This window comes from Orycteropus afer, unplaced genomic scaffold (assembly GCF_000298275.1).
Source record: "Orycteropus afer afer isolate SDZICR_OR568_19922 unplaced genomic scaffold, OryAfe1.0 scaffold00026, whole genome shotgun sequence".
NCBI classification, from domain to species: Eukaryota; Metazoa; Chordata; class Mammalia; order Tubulidentata; family Orycteropodidae; genus Orycteropus; species Orycteropus afer.
The window spans coordinates 17716968-17737616 of record NW_006921613.1 but is presented as its reverse complement, the minus strand read 5'-3'; the positions used below and the strand labels follow the sequence as shown (position 1 = coordinate 17737616).

The 20649-nt window shown below is 35.4% G+C and overlaps 1 protein-coding gene across 1 annotated transcript in view; it reads right to left on the bottom strand.

Annotated features, from left to right (window-relative positions):
- UBR1 (ubiquitin protein ligase E3 component n-recognin 1) overlaps positions 1 to 20649 on the bottom strand; it is a 224454-nt gene that overhangs the window by 53591 nt on the left and 150214 nt on the right. Inside the window, exons 25-32 of the mRNA XM_007935324.1 lie at positions 19483 to 19637; positions 17257 to 17356; positions 16061 to 16170; positions 11060 to 11146; positions 9650 to 9831; positions 4035 to 4240; positions 2525 to 2618; positions 1425 to 1574 (exon numbers count right to left, since the gene is read on the bottom strand). Coding sequence (XP_007933515.1) covers positions 1425 to 1574; positions 2525 to 2618; positions 4035 to 4240; positions 9650 to 9831; positions 11060 to 11146; positions 16061 to 16170; positions 17257 to 17356; positions 19483 to 19637 — 1084 coding nt within the window. The remainder of the gene's footprint in view (positions 1 to 1424; positions 1575 to 2524; positions 2619 to 4034; positions 4241 to 9649; positions 9832 to 11059; positions 11147 to 16060; positions 16171 to 17256; positions 17357 to 19482; positions 19638 to 20649) is intronic.

Genomic DNA, 20649 nt, shown 5'->3' with positions numbered 1-20649 from the left:
TGAAAACTATGCATAGCCTCTATTTCCTTATCTTAAAATAGGAATAACAGTACTTACTTCAGTAAAATATTGTGAGGATTAAGTATGATGAGGCAAGTGCAGAACCTAGAACATACTAATTACTCAATAAAGTAAGCTATACCTTCTTTCTGTAAGATGACATTTTATGCCCCAATATGCTGAATATACGACAATTTTCAAATTAAGGTTTTTTCAATGACATGGAATAGCAGAAGCACAGCAACCATACCAACTTTTGTCAAACCTATCGTTATAGGGGCATGTAAGTGTTTTTATCAACAAAATAATTTTCTTTAGGAGAACTTAGGCCTATCATAAATTCATTTAGTTTTTTTTTCTTTTTTAAATTTTGTATTGTGATTTGGGTGAAAGTTTACAGAGCAAATTCACTTTCCATACAGCAGCTCACATACACTTTGTCTCATGACATTGACTACAATTTACCATAATGCAATAGCTCCCCTCTCACTTCCTCCCCACAGTTACCTCTTCCCTGTGTCCTTTCCTCCCATGTACTCCAGCCCCCCAATCTGTCTCCCTGTGTATACAAAGCCCTTCTTTTCTCCCATGACTAATCTTTCCAAGGAGTATGTCTACCTATTGTAAATGTTCAGCTGATATGTCTGTCTTTTTTTGGCTGGAAGCCACAGGAGTGGATTCAATTCCAGACCTAAAGGGGAACTAGGGGCTATAGTCTCAGTAGTTCCATCAGGCTCTATCAGACCAGCAAACCTGGTCCTTTTTTAGAAAAAAAATCATTTAGTTTTAAAGAAACTGAAATAATAATAACCATAATAAATGATATCACAGCTATATACAATTGTGTGTTCTTTGTCCTAAAAAAACAATAAATAAAACTAATTTGCTATTAAATTCATTTACAGATGGTCAGAATATAAAAAAGTTCTAAATATTCAAAAACTATTCAAAGATATAAAAAGAGTCTAGTGTTTCTATTTTATAGTTAATATTTTGTCAATGTCTCTCAAAACTACAGCAGTGTATCTCTGGAAAAATAATATAATTTTAAAAGTATAAAGACTTTAAGACCTAACTCCAAACAGCAACTCTGGTCTGATGGTAGAAAAAGGTTGTAAGAAAGGAATGAGTCTACTTCATATTTTTTCTCCTTCTGTGAACAGATTACAGTTCTATTGCTTTAAATGGCTACTGGAAGATTCACGTGCAAATATTCATCTAAGTGAAAATTCCAGTCCTTCTAGAGACTGGCATTTGGGACTTTTAATCATGTTTTTTTGAAGGATGACACAAGTTACAAAGTGAAAACATATTAATTACTTTAAATAGCAAAAAAGAAACTAGTAATTTAACCAAAACAGGAAGGAATGAAAGGATTAAAGGCAGATTTTCACAAAGTAATAAAAGCATAAGTGGAAATATACCTGTTTATCTTTTGAGGTTGCAAAGGAATAATTGGAATCACAGTATTACAGAGAGACTTGCAAAGAGGGCAAAGGTATTCTCCATTCTCTAAGTCAAAAAGGTCAACATGAATGCGCTGCTGTGAGCTCAGCTGTACAGCTTCAAAATATCTGCAGAATTAATAAAAAGTTAAAAAAAATCCCAATAACACCAAAGTCCATTCTGTATTGTATATATATCTTTGCTCTAATCCAAATGAAAATATCTCTAGAACCTACAGTTAAGAAATATTTAAGTTATAACTATTATGGAAGAAACAGGCTGCCCATTCTTTTAAAGGCAAAATGAAAGATTTATCAGGCACATAAAAATTTAAAATGATTTTACTGGATCACAATTCTTCCTCTGCCTCAACAAAATGGAGATACAATATAGACATTACTTCCCTCAGTTTTCCAGGACCAACTTAAGTAGTGGGGGCTACTGTAGGAAAAGTATACATTTTAATCTAATGCCAAAAGGTAAAACTCTATATAAAAGATATCTTAAGAATTACATTTCTGAATTTTTATTTCTTCCAGAGGTAGAACTGGAATTTCTTTTCCTGTTCTATCTCAAAGGTATGACGTGAGGGGAATAAGCTTTTTATAAAAATTACTGCCTCTTTTAAATAGATACTGAGCAAGTAGAACTAGATTTTAAAGGGGAATATAATGGAATAATGAAAATGTTAATAACTTTGCCCACCAACTTCTAAAGCTAATAATAATGTGTACCATACAACCAGCTGCCGTCACCTTGATTCTGACTCATGACAACGCCATGTGTGTCACAGTAGAGCTGTGCTCCACAGAATTATAAATGGCTGATTTTTCAGAAGTAGATTGTCAGCCTTCCTTCTGAAGCACCCCTAGGTGGACTCACACTTCCAACCTTTCAGTTAGCAAATGAGCACACAGACCATTTGTAACACCCAGGAATTCCATATACTGCAGAGATTTAGTAATAAAACTGCTTCAATTTTTCAAGTAAGAAGGAAGAAGACATGAGAAAACAAGCCCTTGTGTGGCTTTTAAGTGTTCCTAGTTTCTTTCAAGAGTATGTTATAAGGACAACTTACTTCTGCCAGCATACTGCATGCATTACATGACCACAACTTCCTGTATACGTTCCATACGCCAAGTCTGGATGCATGAAAAGTGGGTCTAAGGTTTCTAGACAAAAAAAAAGAGGCATGTATTCATCTTTCCCACAGTCATAAAAAGAAAAAACATAAAAAAGGTTTACCTGGTCTAAACTTTCTTAGGAATGTTCAAGAAGAGTGTCACAATATGATAGCAGAATATTTATTCTGAATAATAAGTTAAAAGAGGAAAATATAAAGCTACACTCTCAGACATGGTTCTAAAATTAGTACTAATTAATGACAACTTCTATCTTTGACTAAAACTTCTATTTTGAAAAGTAAGTTTTAACTACATTATCTTGGTTGTTGAAGTGGTTTTCAAAGATTCAATCACAATTTACTCTTGTAATTTTAAGAGTTAAAGAATGATAATTTGAAGGAGTATAACCTAATGGATAGGAATACAGACTTTTTTGTTGTTGTTATGTGCCATCGAGTCAGACCTGACTCGGGGTTCAAATTCTGGTTTCACCAATTATACCTTGTGGCCTTGGTCGGGCAAGTAATTTAACTTCATTGTCCATCAGTTCCATCATCTGTAAAATGGAGCTAATATTGATAGCTAACCCATAGGGTTGTTGTGAGGATTAAGTGAGTAAATACACATAAAGCACTTAATCAGTATCTGGCACATGGTTAAACATATATAAAAGCTAGTTCTTATTAATATTATTGTTATTCCAAGTGCATTTTAAAAATAAAGCAGCTAACTCCTGGCATGATATAAGACGTATAACACATTACCTAGTTAGTACTTTTGCCACAGAAATGCTTGACATGAATCTAATTATGAGGCAACAATTAGACTAGTCCACAATGTGAAACATAGTACACCTGACCTGTATTCCTTAGAAAAGTTATTAATATGAAAAACAAACAACAAAAAAAGCAAGAGACTGTTCTAGGCTAAAATTCACTGAAAGAGATGTAACCACCAAAAGTAATACATGAAACTTGTTTCAATTCTGAATGGGGGGAAAAAAAAACTAGATATAAAAGACATTTTGGGGACATATGAGGAAATTTGAATATGGATTTTATACTAGATGATATTCTTGAATGATTATTGTCTTAAATTTGATAATGGTATGGTAAATACAGAAAAGATTACCGGTATTTTTAGAAAATGAATATTGATATATTTAGGGATGGAATGTCATGATGCCTGCAATGTACTTCTAAATGGTTCAGCAAAAAGAAATGGAGATGGACAGATAAATAGACAGACAGAACAAGCAACGTGGCCAAGTAATAAAAAAATAAAACAAAGCAGCCAACATGGCATGTAAAAACCTCAAGTCCATTTTACATATGGGTATATTGTGATCTGAGCAAATATGACTACATACAACCTCATTCCCAAACTTCTTTCAAACTGTACTTTTTTTCTAATTATATAAGTATGAAAAAATGCTCAAAAGGATATTTATTAATCAATACATACCCCCTGAGAGTTCTATGGGTTTTCCCCTGTGTTGGGTTAAGGCGGTAGATTTCTGGACACAGGCCGATAATACCATGGCATTATTTTCTATTTTCACCTCCTGTTCTTCTTGGCAGAGGATGCATGTCAGCACCTCCTTTTCAGTAACAGACGGACCCCGTTTAGGACCCAAAGCAATTCTAGAGTAGTCACTGACTGCTGGGGTGCTACCAAAAGAAACGACCAGAAATGAGGACACATGTTTTTGGTCACTTGCTTATATGTAGATTTAAGTAACTATAGGGCAAGAACTTTAAAAAATGAAAATAAAATAAAAAATGATATTTAGCAATATTAGTTTAAAATCTTCCCCTTGACCTTTCTAGCTTTTTATTAACTGATTTGCTTACTAGGAAGCACCAAACCAAAATCTACTGCTACTGAGTCAATTTCAACTCACAGTGACCCTACAAAACAGAGTAGAACTGCCCCATAGGGTTCCTAAGGCTATCAAGCTTTAAAAAAACTGACTGCCTTATCTTTCTCCTATGGAGGGGCTGGTGGGTTCCAAGTGCCAACCTTTTGGTTAGCAGCCTAATGCCTTAGCCACGGTACCACAAGAGCTCCTTACTAGGAAACACATTAGGTACAAAATATGCAGGCCACAAAATAGAATGTATATTTATTTATATTTAATTCATTGTACCAAGAAGCTGAGTTGTCTGTTTTTTGAGTATGAAAAAATAGATATGCTTACTGAAAAAATTTTAGAAAATCTAGATGACTATAAAAAGCATTATATTCCCACGCCCAAAACCCACTGCCATCAAATCAATTTTGACTCACAGCAATCTTATAGGATGGAGTGGAACTGCCCCATAGAGTTTCTAAGGCTGTAAATCTTTAAGAAAGCAGACTGCCTCATCTTTCTCTCACATACTCTCACAATCACTAATAAATCCTATTATATATTTTCTTCCAGTTGGCTATTTTACCACACTTTCTTTTTTACATAATTAAGATCTTATTACATATACAGATTTGTATCCTGCTTTATTCACTATATCTTAGCTATTTCCTCATGTCATTAAAATTACTTCACAAACATTATTTTTAAATAGTTGCACAGTATGTAGTTTGGCCCATTTCTTATATTTAAGCATTTAGGTTTGTATTCTACTTTGGTAGCTATCAAAACTTAAAAAAAACTTCTACATTAATGACTTAGCAATTCTTAGGATCTACTCAATTTGTATAATAGTAGTAATATAATAAGAGCAAACATCTCTAAGTATTGATTATGATGCTAGACATTCCTCTAAATACTTTATGTTATGTAAACTCACTTAATCCTCACAACAATCTTATGAGGTAGGTACTATTATTACCTCCATTTTCAGTGGAAGAAACTGAAGTTCAGAGACAGTCTTTTAACCAGTAACTCGTAAGCGGCAGAGCCAGGACTGCACTCAGATGATTTGGCCTCACAAGCCATGTTTTTAACTATTCTGCAATGTTGCCTCTCTGAACAAGAAGCTCCCTGAAATACTTACTGTAGGATCATTCAACAAACTGAAAATAACTTATATGTTCATAATCAATGAAAACCAACATACATAGAAAGGAATACTATGCAGCTTTAAAGGGTGAGTCTCAGGCATGGTACCATCTCCTATATATCTAGCCATATGTGGGGAAGTTTTATTTATTCATCTTTTGGTTGTAATAACAAATAGGAGTTACTGCTGGAATTTACTGAGTGTTAAGTGTCCTGTAATTCATGGGACAGTACTGCATGAAAAAGAGCTGTGCTGCCCAAATGACAAAAGAGCTCTTATTAAAGGAAATATTGAGCTAGCTTTTCATATAACAATATATATGCAGATTTCTAAGGTACACTACGAAGTGAAAATGAAAACTTGCAGAATGATGCATATATATATAGTACTACTTTTACAAAATGAAACAAAAGGCTGAGTTACACTATTTAATTTCTGTTGTTATGTACATCTACATGTAATACCACAGTAAATATTCTTACAAGATATATACAACAGCTATAAAGAGTACTTCTGAGAAAGAGCAAAAAGGGGTCCAGAATTTGGGGTAGTGTTCAAAGGAAACTTAGATTTATCTCTAACATGTATTATTTATTTTTTAAGGTTTTTATTGTGATTTGGCTCTAAGTTTATAGAGATATTGGGTTTCTTGTCAACAATTCATACACATTTTGTTTCATGACACTAACTGCAATCCCCCCAATGTAACAACACTCTTCTTACTTCCTCCCTGTGTTTCCTGTTTCATTCGTCTTTCTTTTCTATTCTATGGTGATCTCTTTCAGAGTGGTTGGTTGTGGTAGCTGGACACCATCTATCTAGTTCTTTTGGTCTCAGGGTCGTGGAGGCTGAGGTTCACATGGTCCATTAGTCCTCTGGACTAATTATTTCCATGCCTGTTTTACTTCCTTCACTCTTCTTTGCTTCAAACGGGGAGAGATCAATAGTTGGCCCTTAGATGGCTGCTCACAAGTTTTTAAGACTCCAGTTACTACTCACCAAAGCAGGCTATGGAGTATGTTATGCAAATTGACCCTGATGTGCCCCAAGACTGTGGTTCTGAGCCCCCAGTCCCAGTGACTCATTCCTTTGACATGTTTAGTTAAGGCTAAGAAGTTTCCATAACATTACCCCCTGTACGCTCTACTACATTTATGGATATATCTGCAGCACATATAGCCTCTGTTAAACATATATATTCATGGTTGTAGTTCCATTTGCCTTCTCACATCTGTTCAGCTTGCACATCTATCTATGTATCCACTTGTAGATTATTATTACTATTATTGCAGGAACTGTATGTAATAGTGTTGACTTTTAACTCTTGTGCTCCTCCCAGTGTCTTCCTTTGCCTTGATCATTTTGTGCTGACCCCCCTTTGTTGTATATTGTCTTTCCTTTCACCCATGTTAACATGTGTCTATACTAGTTAGTGATTTATCCTCCCTAACCACCCCCCCCCGTAACCTTCAAAGAATGTTTCTGTGTATAACCTTTTTCTTGACTTTTTGTAATAGTAGCCTAATACAATATTTGTCCTTTGTGATTGAATAATTTTACTCAGCATAATGTCCTCCAGGTGTATCCATGTTACGAGGTATTTCGCAGATTCATCATTATTCTTTAATGTTGCATAATATTCCATTGTGTGTATGTTCTATAGCTTTTTTATCCATTCATCTGTTGATGGGCACTTAGGTTGTTTCCACCTTTTTGCTGCTGTGAACAGAGCTGCGATCAACATGCATGTGCATATTCTATCCCTGTCATAGGTCTTATTTCTCTAGGATATATATCGAGTAGTAGGACTGCTACATCATATGGTATTTCCAATTCCAGCTTTTTAAGGAAGTGCCATATACCATTTTCCACAGTGGTTGTACCATTTTATAGTTGTACCAGCAGTATATAACGGTTTAAGTCTCTCCACACCCTCACCAGCATTGTTGTTTTTGGATTTTTTGACCTTTCCTATTAATGCTTGGGTGAGATAACTCGTTGTTTTGATTTGCATCTCTCTAATGGCTAATGGTCACAAATATTTCTTCTTATGTTTGGAAGTTTTATTTGGTTAAATGTCTGTTCACAATCTCTACACATTTTTTGAATTGAGATTTTTGTTGCTTGTCTTTTTGTTGTTGAGGTATTGAAATTTTACAAAAATTTTAAAGATTAGTTCCTTGTCTGATATGTAATTGCCCCCAATTTTTTTTCCCAGTCTGCTGATTTTCTTTTTACTCTTGAAGTCTTTTGATGTATATAAATGTTTAATTTTTAGGAGTTCTCAGTTGTCTAGTTTGTTTTCTGCCATTTGTGTAGGTTTAGTTCACATTTTGATTTTTAAAAGGAAAATTTATTAATGTAATTATAACAAAAATTTTGGAAACAAAAACACAAATATATGAGGAAAATATATGACGTTAATTTGTGATTCTGGGATAGGAAAAGCCTTCTTAAATGAGACAAAATGTAAAAACTATAGGACAGGTAAACCTGTCTTCATTAATACTGAAAACGTCTCTATGACTAAACCCCAAAATTAATAAGGATAAAACAGGAAAACATGTAACAAAGTTTAGTATTCATTATCTCTGAAGGACTTCCATATATTAGTAAGATAAGAGCAAAGCACTCAATAGAGATGAGAAAAGGATAACTGCAGGCAATTCCCAGAAGATAAAATATCAAGGGTGAGTGAACAAGCACATTAAAATATGCTCAACCTAACTAGTAATCAAGGAAATTCAGTTGGCACAAATTTGTAATTTCCATAAAATCAATATCTTCAAGTACTGATAATATCGAGTATTGGTGAGAATGAGAGAAATAGGTACACTCATAACATTGTTGACAGTAGAAATTGGTAAAACCACTTTGGAAGGCAAAGTGCCAATAGCTATTAAAATTTTTAATAATTGTGACCCAGACCTTTCAACTTACTGGATTCCACCCTTGAGAATTATTTGCACAACTACACAAGGAGGCACAAAGATGTTCACTGATACACTGTAATAAGGGAAAGTTGTAAACAATCTAAATGTCCAAAATAAGATAAACAAAATACTGTACATCAATACCACAGAACATTATGCAGCAGTCATAAAAAATAAGGTAGAATCTACACTATAGATCCATATGTACCGACATGAAAATATTTATGATATTGAGTAAAAAACAAGCTATACAACAACATGTCTAGTTAAATGAAAGCAAATTCCTAAAAAAATAAAAAGTGCTAAAAAACACAAAACAAGCCTCATTATTTTTTTACATACACATGTAGAAAGAGGTCTAGAATACACACCAAGCTCATAATAATAGTTACCTCTGGGGAAAGATTGGGAATGCAGAAGATGGTCAAAGAGGACATACTGCATTATTTGAATTGTTTTAAAGGAGAACAAATTAATGAAATTACTTATGTGGGCAATCAATCAATAAAAATTAATAATGAAAGCATTAAGGCCATTAATTGACTCTGGGTATACCTTAGCTCTTATTTTGATAAATATATAATAATCTCTTCTCTACTTTCTAAAAATATATTGCTAATATGTAATATTTAGAAGGTTGAGTGTTATTTAAAGCTTTTTATTAATTTCTAGTTTTACTATACTACTGTCAGTAAGGGAGCTCTGGTAGCATAGTGCCTAAGGCACTTGACTGCTAACCAGGAGGCTGGCGGTTCAAACCCACCAGCCACTCCTCGGAAGGAAGGTTGGGCATTCCTACTTCCGTAGTGATAACTGCCTTGGAAACCCAAGGAAGGGTTGCTAGGAGTCGGGGCCGACTCGATGGCAAATAACAACAACAACAACATTGTCAGTAAAGGAATGCTTACCTTATATTTTTGTGCATAAAGGACCCTAATATAACTTTATTGTGTAATTAAACCATTTATCAATATAAGATTTTATTGAACAAGTACCTTAAAGTCTTCACTCTGACTTTTCTAGCTTAAAAATAGGGTAACTTCTCTTACTATAAAATACATTTTTTTGTAAAGCATGATTTAAAGTGATTAATTTTTCCTCTAAAACAAAGAGTTGCTAATTTTGGGTTTTTACTTTCTTTTACCTCTCTTCCTCCATAATGGAGTCTTCTTTTCCGGGCATTTCTGATGTATTGTCATACATGAGTTTGTGAGTTTCAATGAAGTTTTTCTGTAAGGCAGACATCTGAGCCATGATCTTCTGGCGATGTAGCCTAGCAGCTTCTGCTTTTCTTTTACGTTCTGCTTTTTCTTTATCATGAGTAATCTAAGAAACCACAAAAATCAGGCAAAATCGACCATTAAATTTATATATACTGTTCACTAAGAATTCCCTAGAATGAGATCTGATAAAACTTCATTAGCCTATAATGCTAATCCAGTCAAAATTAGCATTACAGGCTCCATCACAGGATAGAAGGAACTGCTTACTTAGTTATTTCAAAAGTATCAAGTAAAAGGCCAAATAAATACTTAATAAACTGTCTTTATATTCATTGCAAGCAGCCATGGTGGTCCAGTGTCTAAGGCATTTGGCTGCTAACCAAAAGGTCAGTGATTCAAACCCACCAGGCACTCTGTAGGCAAAAGATGAGGCAGCCTGCTTCTGTAAAGCTCTACAGTGTCGGAAACCCTACGGGGCAATTCGACTCTGTCCTATAGGGTCATTATGAGTCAGAATAGACTCAATGGCAATGGGTTTTCACGGGTTTATACTCAGTGCAGGTACATTAAGAAGTAAAATTACATAAAACCAAAATGTAAAATCATCTGTCAACTACTTAATCATTGACAATAAATTTAAATCATCTTGCTGTCTAAGTTACTCATAAATGCACTGTTAAGACTGGTAATTTTAACAATATCATTCAGGTGGATTTGGTGGTGCCTTTTAAATTTCTATTCTAAGTTAAGTTCAGGAATTTTCTTTCAGTAAGGACAGTTAATAACCACAAGTAATAATTTTATGATTAGAATCATAAACATCTGATTCATTGTATTATAGAAATTCATAACCTAAATATTACTAGTTTTATTGTACTATTGTCAGTAAAAAATTTAAAAGAAAATGCTGATTAAACTATGAGAAGCCATTTATTTTAAGACATAATCCAATTTCAAAGACATTAAAATATTTTAAAAATTAATGAAATATGTTGTTGTTGTTGTTATGTGCCGTCGAGTCAAACCCAACTCATAGTGACCCCTCCTTGGGTTTCCGAGGCAGTATCACTACGGAAGTAGGATTGCCCAACCTTCCTTCCCAATGAAAAGCTATTACACCTCAATTTCCTCTGCTTTTATAAAATACATAAATGCAAATAACTATCTGTCAAATACTCTAATCCCTGTGATATATAAACATAATGAAAAGGAAATAGACAGATCTCATGTACTTTATAACAAACAGCCTCCTAGAAACAAAAAGCAGCTGCTCTTAATGCCAGTAAAGTTCAAAATTGGAAATGAGTACCATTATTATATATTATTATTACCTCATCACTCCTTATAGATTCTGATCCTGATGTAGTTGCTACAAGTAAACAAGACTTTTCTCTCAATCGCTTGACCATGTCAAACATCTGTGACGAGAAAATGAAATGCTCTGAGGACATCTGAAATGAAATGCTCAGGAAGAGAAAAACGCATTAATCTGATTTTGTCATCATGTCCCCAGATTAAATCTTTGACTTTAAATTATTTCAATATATGGGAGAAAAAGTAACCTGTGGCTGTGACAAACACCTTCCCTAGTTGATTAGCCATTCAGTAGAGGAGGAGGGTGATGGTAGCAAATCAGCTGTTTTGAGTCCACAGCTATGAGACTCAGGGCTAACAGATAATTCATGGACAGACAGCAAGAAAAGTCTTTACCAAATGGTAGTACAAGTGTCACTAGAAAAAACTACAACTCATCATTTAAAGACTTCTGGAGATATTCTGATATATGAAACTGTAATGAAAAACTTCAAAACATAGAAAGGGAAAACAAACTTAATTTTGGTAACTGTTTGAAATACTCTGGAATAATGAAGAATGCCTCTTGTTGTTGATTTGCCAGAAGGAAAATATGTTTCTTAGTCTAGAGTTCATTCTGCTTGCGGTTTAATAAATTACTTTGTATGGCTTTTCTACCCATAAGTCATTGTAAACTCAGTGGTGGAATGAGCAACTGAGGAGCTCCTGATTGTAAATGTTATCCACGTGGAGTATTTCTGTTGGGCGTGGCAAAATACAATGTTCTGGGAGGTGCCCACTCTCTCTCGGGTGCTTAAAGTTCTGATGCTATGATTGGCTAGTTTGACCACCCTGCCGGGCTCAAAAGGAGGCCTCCTAGAGGCAGAACTCTCTCTGACTGCTGGTGGAGGAAGACGTGCTGCTGAAAGAGACACGGGCTCCTGAGACACGCACTGCTGGGAAAGAGACGCAAGAGACACGCATTACCGAGTGAGACACTGAGGGACCAGCACTGCTGGGAAAGAGACTGTGAGAGACTGTTGGCTGAGGGACGTGGGCTGGGAGAGAGACTGAGCATTTTTTTTTCCGGAACTTGAATTGTAGCCTGTGGTGCTTCCCTAATAAATCCCATAATCTGTGAGCTCTGTGTGGCCACTGCAGCGAATTATCGAACCCAGGAGAGACGGGGTGGGTTTGGGAGGAACGGTTGGTGAAAGGGCTGGAGGGAGGCAGCATGTCTGGCCTTGCAGTAATAGGCCTTGGGTTACTGCTGGTAATCCTGTCTTCCTCTTGTGGGATTAGAGGAGGTCAGAATATGTGGCCTCCTTGCCGTTTTTGCACTGCTAAAACATTTTTTAAAATTTAAAGTAACATTTTTAGAGCAAAGAAATGTAAAAACAAAGATACAAAATGGAGAAGTGAAACCCCTCTCCCTGCTTTCAGTCTCTCCCCAAAAAGCAACTACTGTTAAAGATTATAAGTATTTCTTTTAGAAAAACAAAGTGATATGTAAATATGTACACATACACACACATATGTTAAACTATGAGAAGCCATTGATTTTAAGACTTAACCTAATTTCAAAGACATTAACATATTTTAAAAATTAATGAAATATGGTATTTCCTCTGGAGCTCCACAATATATCAATTTCCTCTGTTTTTGTAAAACACATAAACGTGAATAACTGTCAAGTCCCACTAAGCCCTGTGATATACAACCATAACTTTATAATCATATTTATACATATTCATGCTTACATGTACTTTCATAAAAAGAAATCCTACTATATAGTACACATTGTTTCATCCCTCCTTTTTTCACTTATTCATATATATTGAAAGAGCTCTTCATAATAGCTTATACAGATCTACCTCATTTTTTTTTTTTAAACAAACACCAAGATTTCAGCAACAGAATGGGACATCCACAAAAGTTACTTGTATTATGAAGGGACTTCAAAATCTTATGCAGACAAATCTCCTATAAGGAACACTTACAACACAGCTTTTATATTAAGCGTTGGGATAACATATTAATGTTTGTAAGAGCAGAGACCTGCTTTCCATATATTTTGGTAATCAATTTGGGTATTCTAATAATTAAAAATAAATCTCTAATTTATAACGTCATATGTACAGGATATGAATGTTAGACTAAATAACAGCTTGATTTACTTTCTTAACAAAGGTAGAATAATTATCCATTTGTAGTTCTGTGTTGGTTTTATGTTTTAAAATTTTTATATTGGTAAATTTAACAAACACTAAATAGTCGTAAAATCTACTTCATGGGGAACTTTAATAATAGGAGTTTTTCTGATTGAGTAGTAAAAACAGCTGACTTCTTGAAGTACAAATCAGTACTACAAAATCCAACTGATAAGAATATAGAAAAATAATCACTACATATATTCTAATTACCAAAACAGTACCTACTGAAAATGTCAGAATATTTTAAAGAACACAGTGAGTAGGGAAGCACCATGACCCTGGTTTCATGTTTGTACTCAGAGGGTGTTCCATTAAACTAACATTCCTGAATACTCTCTCTACACCTTATTCACTTCTCCCCAAAGGCACTGCCATCCACCCACTAGTTCAATCTCAAAATCGTTTTTGATACTTGAATTTTTCTCATCTCTTTCATCAAGTGTGAAGGAGTTCTGTTGGCACAGTGCTTAAAGCATTTGACTGCTAACCAGAAGGCTGGCAGTTCAGACCCACCAGCCACTCCATGGAAGGAGATGAAGCAATCTAGTTCCATAAAGATTTATAGCTTTGGAAATCCAATGGGGGTTGCTATGAGTCGGAGTCAACTCCTTGGCAGTGAGTTTGTTTCTTTGTTTCTTTTCTACCAAATTTATCAGCAAGTCTTGTAGATTCTACCTTCGAAGTATACCTGAATCAGTCTAGCTTCTTGCCATCTTTACGCTAGCCTAGGCCATGCTCATTTCTCACCAAGATTATTGCAATAATTTTCTAACAAGTTTCCCTGCTTTCACTTCTGTCCCTTGTAAGACATTTATCACATAGCAGCCAGAGTGATTTTTTTTTTTTTTCCTTTCACTTTTATTGTGGTGAAAACACATACACCAAGACATTTACCAAGATAACAACTTCCACATTTACAGTTCAGGGACACTGGTAACTTTTTTCATGTTGTACTACCATTATTGCTATCCTCTTCCAAAATATCCCACCACCATTAGCATGAATTCAATGTCCTGCAAACAAAAGCTTCCCTGTTTCCCCTTCCACTGACCCCTAAACTCAAAATCAAACTCACTGCCATTGAGTCATTTCTGATCATAGTGACCCCTACTGGGTTTCTGAGGTGGTAAATCTTTATGGAAAGAGATTGCCCATCTTCCTTCCACAGTGTGGCTGGTGGGTTTGAACTGTCAACCTTTTGGTTAGCAGTCAAATGCCTTAGGCACTATGCCACCAGAGCTCCTGTCCTCCAACCCCTGGTAACCACTAATAATCTTTATAAATATTAAATAAATAAATTTAACCTATCTAGTAATTTTCCTACCCCTCTCCTCCCATCTCTGGTAACCAACGTTTCCTTTCATATAGAAATCTTTTCTTGACTTTTTATAACTAAAAAAAAAAAAAAACCCACAAAAACTCACTGCCATCGAGTCAGATCTGACTCATAGCTACCTCTCCTTGGGTTTCCAAGGCAGTATCACCATAGAAGTAGATTGCCCAATCTTCATTCTGAGGAGTGCCTGGTGGGTTTGAACCACCAGCCTTCTGGTTAGCAGTCAAATGCCTTAGGCACTACGCCACCAGAGCTAACCAGAAGGCTGGTGGTTCCAACCTACCAGCCACTCTTTGGAAGGAAGGTTGGGCAATCCACTTCCATAGTCATACCACCTCAGAATATGAGGAACCTATGTATTTTTATAATAGTGAACTAATACATTTGTCTTTCTGTGATTAGCTTATTTCACTCAGCATAATGTCCTCCAAGTTGATCCACATTACGCAGTGTTTCACAGATTCTACGTTATTTTTTAGTGTTGTGTTCTGTGTATGCACCACAGTTTGGTTACGCATTCCTCTGTTGATGGGCACTTAGGTTGCTTCCATTTCTTTGGTATTGTAAATAGTGCTACAATGAACACGGGTATGCATATATCTATTCATGTCCTGGCTCTCACTTCTTTAGGATATACCTAGTAATGGGATTGCTGGATCAAATGGTATTTCTATTTCCAACTTTTTAAGGAATCGTCATCCCGATTTCCACCATGGGTGTATCATTTTACAGTCCTACCAGCAGTGTCTGAGAGTCCCAATCTCTCCACATCCTCACCAGCATTTGTTATTTAGCCAGAGTGATCTTTAAAAAACATAGATCAGACTGTGTTAATTAAAATCCTTCAATGGTTTTCCTCTGCCCTCCAAAGAAAATCCAAACACTTTACCTTGGCCTATAAAGTCCTACCTGATTTGGGCCCTGGTTGTCCTTCTATCTTCATCACCTGTCTTTCTCTATTCACCCCCTCGCACCCCATTATATATTTCAGACAGACTGGTCTTTTTCTGGTCACCTTAGAGTTCTCTACCTTCTGTTCTCTCTTCCTTGAATGCTCCTCCAGATTCCTATAAGAATGACTCCATGTCATTCTGGTCTTAGCTCAAATGTCACCTCCTGAAAGACCACCTCTGATTAATCAACTAAAGTAACCCTCTAATCATCTATTGTATTATCCTGATATTTTCTTACTTATCTGTTTATTGTCTATACCTCAACTAGAACATATCTCCTTGTCTGTCTTGTTCAGATGCTAAAAGTGATCATAGCACATACTAGGCATTCAATACATATTGGTTGAATAAGGACATGAATGAATAAAACCTACCTAATTAAAAAAAAAAAACCTTCACAGAAATAGAAAAAACAAAGAAGATGAATATCCATTAATTGACTTTATGATTGAAGAATATGGCAGTTTTCTTTAGAGACAAGGAGAGGATTCGTAAGTATTTAAGCCAAGATAGGATCAGATTACTTTTTTGGTTTACCTGGAGTATCCATGTTATCATATCCTTCTGGCCTTCTAACTGGGGAACTCCTCTGAGCTTTTCTAAAAGCATTTGTATATTCTGAGCATTCATGGCTGAACTTCCCAATCCTTTTTTGAAACACAAAAATGACATACAAAAAATAAATATGTATCTGTATAATTATGTATAAAACCTGTTACTGTTACCATTAAGTCTTTGCCAACTCACAGCAACTCTATAGGACAGAGCAGAATTGTTCCATATGATTTCTAAGGCAGTAATCTTTATGAAAGCAGACTGCCACATCTTTCTTCTACAGAGCACCTAGCGGGTTCAAACCACTGACCTTTCAGTTAGCAGGCGAACATTTAAACACTGCACAATTGACTTTCTTAATTATGTGCAAAATATAATTTTTGGTTAATGTTATTCACATAGATAATCAAGGTTAGCTAATCAATCCTTTAACTATATTAATTTTTCAAAGGAAGAGTGCAATTATGTGAAGCACTAGGTACAAAATTTAAAAAGATATGTGATAAAACTTTATTAGGTCTCCCTCCTACATCTTCCACCAGCATTGCTAAGTGAAAGCTACCCTTAATGATCTATCTATTTGCTACTTTTCTTCCACTCAGCTCACTGACAAGCACAGAGAAACAAAGCTGCCAAAAATATGGAAATACGGGATAGACTTATGATGTCTTCAGATATTTAAACAACACAGCACATAAATAGAAAATGAGGTGCTTTTCTCTTGAGTATAGATGTTATCATCAATGTCCCTGAAATGTGCTTTGAAAAAAAATGATCTTAACCAGGAGCATTTCTAAACCTATCCTGTGCTTTTATACTGTTTTCAACCTGGAAGAAAAGACATTAATATTCATTTGGACTCTGCAGTCATTTTAAACTCAGACACATTATTCACTTCTACAGATGGATCATGTGAGTTATGGCTGATGCTGTACTTTGATAATATTGAGGCAAGGTATTAAACTGAGAAGCCATCATTTTATGTAGCCAAAAAAATGGGATCACACAGTAGGTAGGGGATTTAAAAATATATATATTTGTGTAGTTTAAAACTAAAAGTGCTAGGAAAAGACAACTTCAACACCTTGAGGATCGAGAGATTAAAAACATAAGAATTAAAGTTTTGATTAAATATTGGTAATAAACTAACACTGCTGACAAATAATACTCAAACATACTCGAAGCCTTATGGTAAAAGTCAAATGTCACTTCTTCTTCAGGAGCTTTTTGAAGTTGTTGCTTCTCTTCTAGTAAACCCAATGCTAGAATATGAAATGCCTGAAAAAGAAAAAAATGAAAAAAATTCTTTAAAACTGTGCCTCTTCACATAAATATATTTAAACTGAGGTACGAAAATAAGTAAGGGGATTGAAATAAAAATAGGCAATGGTTGTGGACAAACAATTCACAGAAGGAAAAATGATGAATACACAGATGAAAGATGTTAAACCTCACTTAAAATTAAATATCAATTGAAGCAAGAAAATCCTATTTACCACCTATTAGAATAGCAAAAAATTTGAAGTTTAGTAACACAAGGATGGCGAGAGTTTTGGGAAGTAAGTACTTTTCACCACACTGGTGATAGGAGAATAAACTGGTTTATCTCTCTTTAAGGCCAATTTGACAATACCTATAAAAAATGTAAAGGTACAGAACCAGTGCTAGGAATTAGTATGAAAGATATACCCACTTAAGAATACAAAAGTAATTGTAGAAGGATGTTTATTTTAGCGTGTTTTATTATAGCAAAGACCTAAAAACAAACTGAATGTTTATTAATAGGACACTAGTAAAATGCACAAGGAGCTCTGATGGCGTAGTGCCTAAGGCACTTGACTGCTAACTAGAAGGCTGACAGTTCAAACCCACCAGACATTCCTTGGAAGGAAGATGGGGCAATCTACTTCCGTAGCGATACTGCCTCGGAAACCCAAGGAGGGGTCACTATGAGTCGGGTCCGACTCGATGGCACATAACAGCAACACACAACAGTAAAATGCATTATGATATATCCATACAACGGAATATGCAGCCATCGAGAATGAGGTAGGCCTATATGTGCCAATGTGGAGTGCTCTCCAGAATATACAAACCTTTGTTGTTGTTGTTGTTAAGTGCCGTCGAGTCGTTTCCGACTCATAGCGACCCCATGCACAGCAGAACGAAACACTGCCCGATCCCGCGCCAGCCCCACAATCCCTGCTATACTTGAGCTCATCATTGCAGCCACCGTATCAATCCCAGTACCCCACAAACCTTTAGGGGTACTTATCTCCTCAATAGGGCACTGGGAGGCAGGAGGCAAAAATTTAACTTTTCATTTAAAATAAATCCCTATGGTTTGAAATGTTTTTAATGAATGTATTTATCACTTTTGTAACAAACCTGAGATACACATTCATCATGACACTATCTACAGCTCTTGCACACCCAGGAAAAAAGAAAATTTAGTAAGGCAAAAAGTACTAAATACTCAGGTACAGCTACCACCAGTGGAGTGATTAGGTAATTTATAATAATCTCAAGAGAAAATAGCTGCTTCTACTGAATGAGGTAATTTTCATAACAACGCTATGAAATAATTACTCTGAAATCTATTTTACCAATAAGAAAATTATTACTTTCTCCAAAATAAAAATGTGGTGGAACCCAGGATTCAAGCCTAGCCCTACCTGCCTTCAAAGCCTGTATTATACTGTCTCTCATGTTGTAGTTATTGCTGTTAGGTGCTGCAAGTTGATTTTGACTCCAAGCAACCCCATCTGACAGAGCAGAACTGCCCCACAGAGTTTCCTTGGATGTAAACTTTATGGGAGCAGATTGCCAGGTCTTGCTCCCGAGTGGCTTGGTAGATTCAAACTGCAGACCTTTGGGTTAGCAGTCAAGTATTTAACTACTGTGCAACCAGGGCTCCTTTGTAATACATGTGAAATAAAAAATATAATAAATCATGATTAACAATGACATGCCAATTTACTATTAGTATGAGCAGGCCTTTTTTTGATTTTTTTTTTTTTTAAAACATAAATGGTTCCCAAGATATTAAAAATATGACAGTGAGTCACTAGGGAAATATATACCATGGTAGATTGCCCAATCTTCCTTCTGAGGAATGCTCGGAAGGAAGATTGGGCAATCTACTTCCGTTAGTGATACTGCCTCAGAAACCCAAGGAGGGGTCTCGATGAGTCGGATCTGACTCAGTGGCAGAGGGGTGTGTGTGTGTGTGTGTGTGTGTGTGTGTGAGAGAGAGAGACAGAGAGAGAGAGAAGCTATTTTTAATGACCCTTAGGACTTTAGATGTGCTTCTGATTGAACTTAGAAAGTTAGAATAATGACCTTATCCAGATCCCTAAAAACTCTAGAACTCAAAGTAGAGATAATATTCCAGGTATACATACCATTTGGAGCATCCCTTCAGTCCACAAGTTAGATTCTGTGTCTATTGCCCGCTCAAATATGGTCCTGAGAATATACATCATGATATCACAATTCAGAAGGTTAATCACTTTGCTGAAAGCAGGGCAGAATTCAGGAGGCGGTGGTGGTGGCAATGCTGGGAGGAGGGAGATGTAGGTGAATGAGAGAAGAGACAAACATAGGTACATTTTTATTTTGGTTATTACACATGCTAAATCACAAATGTGAAAACTATAGATTATATGCAAAACAATATAAGATTTTTCCTATTTTTAAAGCACTGAAAATATCAATGTATGTCATGTCACTATGTTAATCATCCAAAATAAATTCCATTTAATATAAATTTAAAATTCTATTAACACTACTGTAAAATGATACAACCACTGTGGAAATCAGTATGGCAATTCCTTAAAAAGTTGGAAACAGAAATACAAATTGATCCAGCAATTCCATTACTAGGTATATAAAGAAGTGAGAGCCAGGACACAAATAGATATATATACACACCTATGTTCATCACAGCACTATTTATAATAGCAACAAGATGCAAACAACCTAAGTGCCCATCAACAGAGGAATAGATGACCAAACTGTGCTACACACACAATGGAACACTATACAACACTAAAGAATGACGTAGAATCTGTGAAACACTGCTTAACATGGGTGAACTTGAAAAGCATCATGTTAGTGAAACAAGCCAATCACAGGACAAATATTGTATTAGTCCACTATTTTAAAAAGTCAAGGAAAGTTTATATTTGGAAAGAAACTTTGTTGGTTATTAGAGATGGGAGGGGAGAGGAGGGAAATCTGCTAGTTTTTAAAAAAAGAAAAAACAAAATATACGTACATACATACATACCAAAGATTATTATTAGTGGTTACCAGCAGTCGAAGGGAGGGGCAAAAAGGAAGCTTTTGTTTGCAGGGCATTGAGTTTGTACTAATGGTGGTGGAATATTTTGGAAAAGGATAGCAATAATGGTAGCGCAACATGAAAAATGTCATTAGGATCCCTGCTATAAATGTAAAAGTTATGTTGGTGAATGTTTTAGTGTATATGTTTTCACCACAAAAAAAATAAACAAAAAACAAAAAAAATCTATCACGACTAACATAGGCCATATCTTTTTTTTTTTTTT